General features: G+C 44.7%; 2 protein-coding genes across 2 annotated transcripts in view; one reads left to right on the top strand and one right to left on the bottom strand.

Moving 5' to 3' along the window:
• Nucleotides 1–228: 228 nt before the first annotated feature.
• Nucleotides 229–1,732, bottom strand: MRPL51 (mitochondrial ribosomal protein L51). The gene is made up of 3 exons (XM_080810673.1): nt 1,516–1,732; nt 1,321–1,431; nt 229–713 (listed from the first exon to the last, which is right to left on the bottom strand). Exons 1-3 carry the CDS (start codon nt 1,592–1,594, stop codon nt 517–519), a joined length of 387 nt encoding a protein of 128 aa, XP_080666799.1. The 5' UTR covers nt 1,595–1,732; the 3' UTR covers nt 229–516.
• A 109-nt stretch (nt 1,733–1,841) lies between these two features.
• NCAPD2 (non-SMC condensin I complex subunit D2) overlaps nt 1,842–10,706 on the top strand; it is a 29,811-nt gene continuing 20,946 nt past the window's right edge. The window contains exons 1-2 of the mRNA XM_080810672.1: nt 1,842–2,570; nt 3,351–3,500. Of these exons, the coding sequence (XP_080666798.1) occupies nt 3,374–3,500 (127 nt within the window). The 5' untranslated portion in view covers nt 1,842–2,570; nt 3,351–3,373. The remainder of the gene's footprint in view (nt 2,571–3,350; nt 3,501–10,706) is intronic.

Here is a 10,706-nt window from a genome sequence, read left to right as displayed (position 1 = left end):
GGCTAAATGTCAAAAAGTGCCAACAATAATTTTTATTTTTTGGGTGCCTGGGTGGCTCAGTGGGTTAACCCTCTGCCTTTGGCTCAGGTCATGATCTCAGGGTCCTGGGATCGAGTCCCACATCAGGTTCTCTGCTTGGCTGGGAGCCTGCTTCCTCCTCTCTTTCTCTCTGCTTGCCTCTCTGCCTACTTGTGATCTCTCTCTGTCAAATAAATAATAAAATCTTTAAAAATATTAATTTTTATTTTTTAAAAGCTGTAAGTATGACTAGTCTGCAAAGGGCAGGTGGTTAAGTCCAAACCTAAGACTATAAGACTTATGGGTGAGTCAGACTTCATAGTCTACACGAATGAGTAAAAGTTCAACTAGAGTAAAATAAAGTATGTGCATAACAGATTCCAAAGAAGCCCCATTTTATTACAGAGAGCATACAAATTCCTTTCCTTATAAGGAAAAGTACTGTTCCCCTTCTCCGGGTGACAGATGTGCCTCTTCCACAGTTCCCAGCTTTCTCTTCTACCGATACTTTCCATGCCGATTAAAGTGTTTGTAGAGGTAACTGATGCGCTTGTTAAGGTTGTGCAGGTCATCAAGGAACATCCTGTTTCCAACCATTCTCTTCTTTCGGATACAGCGTTGTAATTCGTTCCCCTTCCAGCCTCGAAGCCATCTGGGGCCCTTGATCAGTTCTTTGGGGTGCCTTTCAAAGTCTCCTGTGTAATGTGAGAGAGGGTATTAGTTCCAAGACAAGAAGGAAGCCAGCCTCCACCTGCTGAGCCTTCAGCACATAGTTGCCATTTCCCTGACCTACACCTATAGACAAGACACATTACACCACATGATCAAGAGCACAGCCTCGGGGCGCCTGGGTGGCTCAGTGGGTTAATAAGCCTCTGCCTTCCGCTCAGGTCATGGTCTCAGGGTCCTGGCATGTAGCCCCGGCATCATCGCATCATCGCACTGTCTGCTCAGCAGGGAGCCTGATCCCCACCCCCTCCACCCCGCCACTCTCTCTCTCTCTGCCTGCCTCTCTGTCTGCTTGTGATCTCTCTGTCAAATAAATAAGTGAAATCTTAAAAAAAAAAAAAAATTGCCATTTACTAGCTTTGGGAAAATCACACAATGTCTCTGTGCCTCAGTTTCCTTGCCTGTAAAGTGAAAAGGGTATTCTAAGAAGTAACAGCACCGTACACAACGTAAATAGATACGCACGTGTCTACTCTTACTATTGAGCACGGTACCGTTCCTACACTGGTCCAAAAAAAGTCTTTAAGGCACAACTGCCATTCTGAGATTCTATCCCGCGGAGTCACGTCTTACCCAGAATCCCGATGTTGTCATACACCCCGAACATGGCCCTTTTCTCGTTCCAACGATCAACCACTTTGGGAGGAGGAAGGGTGAGCCTTACATGGAACATTCTAGGAATACCTAGGGATGGGGAAGAAATGGAATGAATGTGAGCTGCTTACAAAACAAGCAGTTCTCGGGCGTTTTTCTGTATCAGTCACTTACCCAGAGAGAAGCTTCTGCAGGCTAAAGGCACCCGGCCCCATAGGACCCTTCCTGCCCCCAAAGAGAGGCTCCCTGCCATTGCTCTCGTCTGTCCCCCACAACAGCGCAGCGTCGCACGTGGCCCTCAAAGAGAGGACAGGGACCTTCCGCACTAGCGTCAGAGGACACTAGATGGAGGGAGCCATCTTGGGCCTCATCCCGCCTCGGCTCCTCTTTCCCCAGCCATAAGCCCCGCCCTCTTTGTTCGGAAGTACGGAGACCTTGACAACCTCCCGCCCCGCCCCTCCCCGGTGCTTCCGTTTCGCCCGCAGAAGTCTGGGAGCGTCAGAACCACGGAGCCGCTCGTCTTGTGTTTGCCTGGGAGGCCTCTGAACTGAATTTCAAGAAAATTTTCCCTATCCTGGGTTGTCCCTCAACTGTGAGGGAGATGAAGGTGCAGACCCTGGAACCCCGAGCTTCCTTTTTCTGTGCCTCACAGCAGTTTTGCGCTGTAGCTGTTTTTATTACCCCTTTTCTACTGGAGAGGAAATGTAAGGCTCAGCGAGTGAAGTGACCTGCTGGACGTCACATAGCAGAGGCGATGGCGGAACGTGGACTATTGCCTAAACCTTCTAAACTCCCGGCTTGGACTTGCCTCCTGTCCTGGGGGGATGACTGAGTGAGCCCTAGCCCAGGGACGCTACCAATTCCCTGTTAGAAGCGGAGGAGAACCCGGCAGCCGCCAGGCGAGGGGAACGGGCGCTGGATCCAGACCCCGCCCCTCCCTCGGCAGCGCGGCCCGGCTTCCCGCCTCCTGCGGAGTGATTGGCCGGTTTCCGCAGTGAGTGTCGCGATTGGCCTCCGAACGGCCGTTGAGATTTGAACTCCACGTTTGTGGCTTTGCCCGCGCGGCGCCTGGCTCTGAGGCGGGTTTTTGCCTCCTGCTGCCGGGGATTGGCTGGTTTCTCTGCCCGCTCGAGAGCTGCCGTGCTGATTGGTGCGTATTGTGCACTCCGTCTTTTTCCCTTCATTTCGCCTCGCGACCTGAGTCGGAGGAGCGGCGGCCGAGTTCTGAGGTGTGGTGTTAATGGGCGGCGGGGAATGAGAGACTGGGCATGTTGGGCTCGGGGCAGTATGACGCGGTATTAGGCCGTGTAGTAGAGGCGGGAGGTTCCGTGCGTATATCCTTGGGGTAAGATGTAGTAGAAACAGTACGTTTTACAGATCCGCTACGGAATAAGGGCAAATCGCCTAACTTTCTAAGCTTCAATTTCCTCATCTGTAAATTGGGTTATATTACTATGCATTCCTTGATATTAGTATTTGAAGAACTAGATCAGATATGATGTATTCAAGTAGCCCACCAAGTAGGTGACACATGATAAACAAATATGTATTAAATGTTAATACTCCCATTCTGGGGCGAGGACACCCACTAACCCATGCTGGCCCACTGTCCTGGCCTCGGGTGAGACGGTCTCTGTGTTAAACTTTGTCCATAACAACGGAAATAATAATGCTAACTTGATGCATTGATACGCCACTTTACAGCTCTGTAAACATTTTCATAGCCCTTGACTCATTTGGTCCTCAGAGCAACTTTGTAAAATAATCAGAGATAAATAACTCCATTTTGCAGATGCGGTTCACCGGGTTATGTGACATGACCAAGGGGCAGAGTCACAACTAGAATTAGATTCTAGTCCAGGGTTGATCTCACATCTTCTGAGGTAATGTTACCAGCTTGATAGAAGTTTGATATAAGCATCATATATTGAAGGGGGAGGAATAACAGAACCTGATAAAAAGACAGGCCTTAGATATAAACCCTAACCTATTTGCTGTTTGGTTTCCAGCCCCGTGAGCCAGTGGGAGAAAGATGTCTCCCCAACTGTATGAGTTCCGTCTGCCTTTATCCCCCGAGGAGTTGTTGAAAAGTGGAGGGGTGAATCAGTATGTTGTGCAAGAGATATTGTCCATCAGAAATCTTCCATCGCAGCTTAGAGGTAAGACCCCATGCTGCTACTGTGCCTAGCACTTCAAAACAACCATCCCACGTGTAATTATATTGTCTGTCTGCTCCACTAAGCTCCATGTGGACAAAGAACATGTCTTTCCTAGTCACTGTTTTTTCCTAGCATTGCTTGGGATGAATTACATGAAGAATGTACACATTGACCTCCTTTCCTCAATTATTCAATAAACCGTCTGGGTGTATGTGGCTACTGTTTGGACAAAAACTTATTTTTAATCTTTATCTCTTATCATACGCCAAGATTAAGTTCGGGTGGATTTAAAGGTTATAGGAGAAGGTAGCTTTCTCAGAATGAGTGGGACTTGACCTGACCTGTTTCAGGTAAAACTTTTTTAAAGTCTAGATCTCGTTTCCAAGAGTGTAGTAATGGGGGAAAACAAACAAACAAACAAACAAACACACACGTACAGCTGCAACACTGAACAGTGTATGTACAATGCAGTTATCCATTGAAACCTAGAGCTGAACAAGGCAATTTATGTGTTATCAGTGAGCCTGTTACCGGCGAGTTATCAGGACCCTGGGATCTGACCTGAGCCAAAAGCCAACTGAGCCACCAGGCATCCCAATGCATCATTTTTTAAATAGATAATCACTATTAGAGTTTTGTTGTTGTTTTTATAACAATTGCATTGCTTTTGGTGTCTAGAACCCTAACTGTAAGTTCTACAAGAACAAATTGTTCAATTTGTTGAACAGGTATTTACTAATACACTATGTACCAGGCAGGCACTGTTCTGGGTACTGGAGCTATAACAGTGAACAAGACATACAAGTGACAAAGTTCTTTCTCTCAATGTTCTCAACAAGGAATAAATAAATATGGGATTTGTCAGATGGTTGAAAGTGCCAGGGAGAAATATAAGCAAGTTAAACAAGACATGTGACACAGGGCGCATGGGTAGCTCAGTCATTAAGCATCTGCTTTTGGCTCAGGTCATGATCCTAGGGTCCTGGGATCAAGTCCTGCATCAAGCTCCTTGCTTGATGGGGAGCCGGCATCTCCCTCTCCCTCTGCTGCTTCCCCTGTTTGTACACTCTCTCACTCTCTCTGTCAAATAAATAAATAAAATCTTAAAAAAAAAAAAAAGTGAAGAAGTGAACTATGCCAATTCTCATAGGCATTCTAAGCAGAGACAAAAGCCAGTGCTGGGGATCTGAGGTGGGGAAATGCCAATCTGGTTGGAGTGGAGTAAGCTAGGGCAAAAGAGGTCAGGTGAGAAGTGATCCAGATTCCTCTATAGTCGTGCTCCTCCAAGTGTGGTCTTCAGACTAGCAACATTAGAATCATGATTTAGGAACTTATCAGAAATCCAAGCTCTAACTCAGAACTGCTGAATCAGAAAATCAATTTTTTAAGATCCCTAGGTAATTCAGATGCATTTAAATTGGAGAAGTACTAATCTAGAGTCTTACAGGTCATGTTAAGGATTCAGCTTCAGTGTGAATGATTTTGAAAGCCATTGGGTTTTGAGCAGAGGAGTGACATGGTCTGACATTTTAAAAATATCACTGTTGGGGTGCCTGGGTGGCTCAGTGGGTTAAAGCCTCTGCCTTTGACTCAGGGCATGATCTCAGGGTCCTGGGATCCAGCCCCTGCATTGGGCTCCCTGCTCAGCAGGGAGCCTGCTTCCCCCACCCCCCGCCTGCCTCTCTGCCTACTTGTGATCTCTGTCTGTCAAATAAATAAATAAATAAATATTTTTTTAAAAAAATATCACTGTTGTTTTGAATAGAGAGTGTGAGTGGCAAGGGAAAAAGCGGGGAGACTGATTGCAAGACTTATACAGTAGTACCAGGTTGCTTGCCTGGGTGATAGCAGTGGAGGTAATTATAAAAAATTAGGTACTGAACAGATGTTGAAAGTCGAGCAAACAAGACTATTAATGGATTGGCTTGAATTTATAGGGTTAGAAAAAGAAGAATCTAGCATGACAGGGCTTTTGGAAGAATGGAGTTGCCATTTACTGAAATGGAGAAGAATATAAGAGGAATAGGTTTATTTACTTTTTTTTAAGATTCTTATTTATTTGAGAGACAGAGAGAACAAGTGGGAAGAGGAACAGAGGGAGAAGCAGACTCCCTGCAGAGCAGGAAGCCTGACATGGGACTGGATCCCAGGACCCTGGGATCATGACCTGAGCTGAAGGCAGATGCTTAACTGACTGAGGCATCCAGGTGCCTGAGAGGAGCAGGTTTAGTCTGTTGGTTGTAGAGTTCTGGAGTTCGGGGGAGAGATGCCATCTGCAGGTATATATTTGGGGTCTGATATTCAGCATGTAGAGGACATTTAAAGCAAGAAAATGAATGTAAACAGAGATGAAAAGCAACTTAAAAACATAAGATCTGAGACAGTCCAATATGTAGAAGCTGGGAAGATGAGAAGGAAGCAGTAGGAGACACTAATGGCCAGTCATTGAGGGAGAAAGTGAACAGAGGTGCTACCTGGAGGCTAAATGATGAGAATATTTCAAAAAGAAAGGGAGAGCTTGGGACTCCTGGGTGGCTCAGTGGGTTAAAGCCTTGCCTTCGGCTCAGGTCATGATCCCAGGGTCCTGGATCGAGCCCCGCATCGGGCTCTCTGCTTAGCAGGGAGCCTGCTTCCCCCCCTCTCTCTCTCTGCCTGCCTCTCTGCGTGATGTGATCTCTGTCTGTCAAATAAATAAAATCTTAAAAAAAAAAAAGAAAGGGAGAGCTTAACTGCAAATTAATGACTGGATTTTGCAATGTGGCTATTGCAGTGTTGGGGAGGGCAGTTTCAGAGGAGTGATGGGACAAAAGCCTAAATGAAAGAGGTTTATGTGAAAATGGGAGGACAGTTTAGATAACTCTGGTTGTTTTGCTTTAATGTGGAACAGAGAAATGGAGTAGTAGTAGATGGGGAGATAGAATTGAGGGAGGGTTTTTGGTAAGATGGGTGGCATTACATGTGTGTGTGCTGAATGAAAGCACTCAGAGAAAGAAAGGTTGATGATGCAGCCGGGGAAGAGGATGAGCGTTGGGGTAGTATCTGTAGTAGGTAAGAGAGTGTGGGATCCAGTGCACAGAGGGAGGAGATGGTTTTATTAGAGCATGGGACAGTTTATCCGCAGCAGCAGAAGAAAAGGCAGGGTACACGGGCACAGATGCAGATAGTGCAGGAAGATACAGATCTCGGGGCAACTGGAAATTCTCTTCTGTGTGATTCTATTTTCTCCCTGAGATAGGAAGTGAACCCTTTAACTGGAAGGGAGCTGGGAAAGAAGTTCTTGATCTTCTGAGCAGAGGAAAGATAGGAAATAATTGCCCAGAGGAAAGTGAGTAGGCCTGGGAATTTGTAATAGGCTTAGCAAGAAGTACTAAGGGTCCACTTGAGATTGATGATCATAAGTTTAAAGTGAGAATAGGCGGCATAATTGTGTATTTTTGTCAAGCCATTTTTATTTGTGTGGTTACATGAATGGAGTAAGTAGTCAGTTGGATTTAATCCAGATTTGCCAAGGGAATAAACATGTTGTGAATTTTGGGGGCCCCAGGGTGGGGGGGGGGAGTATGAGTGAGGGGAGGGGCAGAGGGAGAAGCACACTCCGCACTGAGCAGGGAGCCTGACACAGGACTGGATCCCAGGACTTTGGGATCATGACCTGAGCCAAAGGCAGATGCTTAACCAACTGATAGCACCCAGGTGAGCTTTAGGTGAATTTTAATGGAAAAAATTAGACCATAATGTCTAACAATAGGGGCACCTGGCTGAGTCAGTAGAGCATGCGACTCTTGATCTCAGGGTCATGAGTTCAAGCCCCATGTTGGGCATGAAACCTACTTAAAAAAAAGAAAGAAAGAAACCATAATGTCTAACAATAGAAGAATAGTAAGTTAATTAAGATACATGCATTCAGGGGAATATTATGTGACCATTAAAAATTACTTACAAAGGTTTTATGATATGCTTATTGTAATATTAAATTTTAAAAAGCAGAACACAGAATTGAATATGTGATATGGCCTCAAGCAGAAATACTGTGCATACAACATAGATAGATATGTGTGCTAAATATTGTTCTGATTTCTTCATGGGGATTATCTCAACTTAATCTTTACCATCCTGAAAAGCCCTGTAAGTGTGATCTTTTATTACACGCAATTTAGAGAAGAGGAAACAGACTTGGTAAGCTATGTAGCTTGGCCTGGTAAATGTTCAAGCCAAATGTAAACCTTGACTAATCTGACTCTAGACTAGATCAGTGGGTAATGCTTCAAAGAATTAAAGAGATAATATGGACCAAGAAAATTGCTGGTTGTAATGAAAAATGGGTAGTTGGTAATCTTTGAGAAGAATAGTTGTTAGATTGGTAAATCTCAGAAACAGATTTCAGGAAATTGAAAGAGGAGACACAATTTAAAAGGGATATGATAGCAAGGTCAAATGAAAGGTATTGAGCATATTCGTTTTATTTATTTTAAAGGGAGGCCTGAGCCTGTTGTCAGGATAAGAGCACGTCCTCAACAGGGTAAAAGCAAAGGTGAAAAAGAGGAGATAAATCTTTGGGGCAGTGAGACACATTAGTTTTAGATGAGAGAAACTTTTTGCTTGAGACTCAAGCAAAGAATGGGAAGATGTTGGTAGAGGGGCTTGTTGACAGGGGAGCAGAATAAGAGAGAACCTGTGCTTTGGGTTTTGTTCTTTTTGGTGAAGCGGAAGACAGTCATCTACTAAAGTCAGAGAAGCATAGGGTAAGAAGTATAAAGGAAGAGGAGAATGTGTTACGATTATAGGGCTGGGGAGGCTGTAAGAACTGGAGGAATAAGACAGCTTATTTAAAAACTACAGAAAAGGGGCTCATGGGTGGCTCAGATGGTTAAGCATCGCCTTCAGCTCAGGTCATGATTCCAGGGTCCTGGGATCAAGCCCCACATCGGGGGCTCCCTGCTCAGTGTGGAGTCTGCTTCTCCCTCTCCCTCTTCCTGCTTGTGCGCTCTCTCTCCCTGTCAAATAAATAAAATCTTTTTTTTTTTTTAAGATTTTATTTATTTATTTGACAGACAGAGATCACAAGTAGGCAGAGAGTCAGGTGGAGAGAGAGGAGGAAGCAGGCTCCCTGCTGAGCAGAGAGCCCGATGTGGGGCTCAATCCCAGGACTCCGGGATCATGACCTGAGCCAAAGGCAGAGGCTTTAACCCACTGAGCCACCCAGGCGCCCCAAATAAATAAAATCTTTAAAAAAAAAAAAAATCACAGCATATTTATATGTAGTTGGACGTCCTAACACTACAGTGAATCAGGTCCGTGCCAGCAGCGATACTTGGGAGTACAAGATTCTGGTTCTACTTTCAAGGCAAACCAACTTGGTATTGGAGAAAAGAAGAATTCAGTGAATTCTTTTCTTCCCCTTCCTCAGAAAGAGCTTGGTGTACAACTTGCTTCAAAACCTAATTCCCATACTGCCTTGCCACTCCTACATGTTGTAAGACATAATTCGACTCTACTCCCCTTGATACTGAAGTATTTATCTAGAAACAATACGATCAGGATGAAAAGAGCACTGGACCCGAGAATCAAAAGACCCTGGGTTTTCAAAATGTAATAAAAAGTGCTAACAAGTGCCCCTTTCCTAAGGAGCACAGGAGAAGAACGAGGCACAAACAAGTCAGCTGTAAGAGAGGGAGCAGGGGAAGACAGCTGGAAGGACTGTTGCTGGAGCAACTCCTCAGTCCGGCATTTATTAGATACAAGGTAACGACAAAGGAGAAGAAAAGGTTATACAATAGCCATAGGCCTAGTAGGTAAACAAGAAGGAATGTGAGTTCTATATTGTTTACAAGTCTTAGAGGTAAACGAGAAGAGGAGTAAGGAGTGTCTGGTCCAGCAGCCTGGATTTGTTGGATTTGTAGTTGAGCCGGTGCACTTAAAGGGATTACCTTAACAGGAGGCTTTCTCTGAGGTAGGGGAGACAACTAAAAAGGGAAGCAGGGCAGCCTTCTGCCCTGAGTAGGGCAGGGATTCCCAGCTGCTTGGCTTCCACTGACATGTATCATCCTCTCCACCAGAGGCCTGCTGCTAGTATAGGTTTTTCTCAGGGTCATCTTTAAGCATGCTTGCATGACCAGTACAACTCCTCATTAGTTAGTTATATTTTAAGCAGTATATTATTCCGAGGGACAATTACAAACAAGTATGTTACAAGTGTCTGACATAATCACATTACAAAGTAGGGAAGAAAAGAACTAACCTACATAGCTGGAGACCAGTAGTATTTTGACTATATACTTTGGAAAAAAGAACTTAACACAATTGTTATGATCTAAGTTAGTAATTTTTTTTTTTTTTTTTTTAATTTGCCACAGAGAGAGAGAGAGTACACACAAGCAGGCAGAGAGGCAAGCAGAGGCAGCGAGAGAAGCAGGCTCCCTGCCGAGCAAGGAGCCCGATGCGGGACTCAATCCCAGGAGCCTGGGATCATGACCTGAGCCGGAGGCAGCTGCTTAACCAACTGAGCCACACAGGCATCCCAGTAAATTTTTTTTTATAAGTGTTTAGGTTAGCAATTCTGAAATTCTTTTATATTTATACCAGGATTAAGGACATATGTAAATGAACTCATGTTCTTAATATATACACAAATAAAAATAGATATGGGGGATATGTATACACACACATGCCTCCTATTCTCTGCTGAGAGGGCCTAAAAACTATGATACTCCAATAGCAGTAGGCCTAACTAGTGCCTCAAACTTGGTTCCTAGATGTCAGACTTCCATAAAAGAAACCAGGACTCTACTGAGAATGGTTGATTCCAAGACTGGGCCAGGGAAAGTACCAGATGAGCCTGAAACATCTTATGGTACAAGAAACTGGGAGAGTGAAAGTGAAGGGAGCATGTTGAAAGGACACAAGTCAAGTTGAAGGAACTCCCAGTGGTCAAATATGGGATAATCTGAGCAACAAAATAGATAGTAGGAGGAATGGATTAAAACAATAAAAGAAATATCCATGAGTCTACTCTGATTTGAATAAATAATTGAGGGGGAAGGGACAGCTTATCCTTTGAGTGGCATTCCAATTAGTAAGTGTAGAAGGAATGATGGAGAAAGAAAAATCAGCATACAGGGGCACCTGGCTGGCTCAGTTGGGAGAGCATACGACTCTTGATCTTGGGGTTGTGAGTTCAAACCCCATATTGGGTGTAGAGCTTACTTA

Source organism: Martes martes (genome assembly GCF_963455335.1).
Source record: "Martes martes genome assembly, chromosome: 8".
Lineage (NCBI taxonomy): Eukaryota > Metazoa > Chordata > Mammalia > Carnivora > Mustelidae > Martes > Martes martes.
Note: the sequence above shows the minus strand (reverse complement) of the source record. Positions and strands in the feature narration are given on the sequence as shown.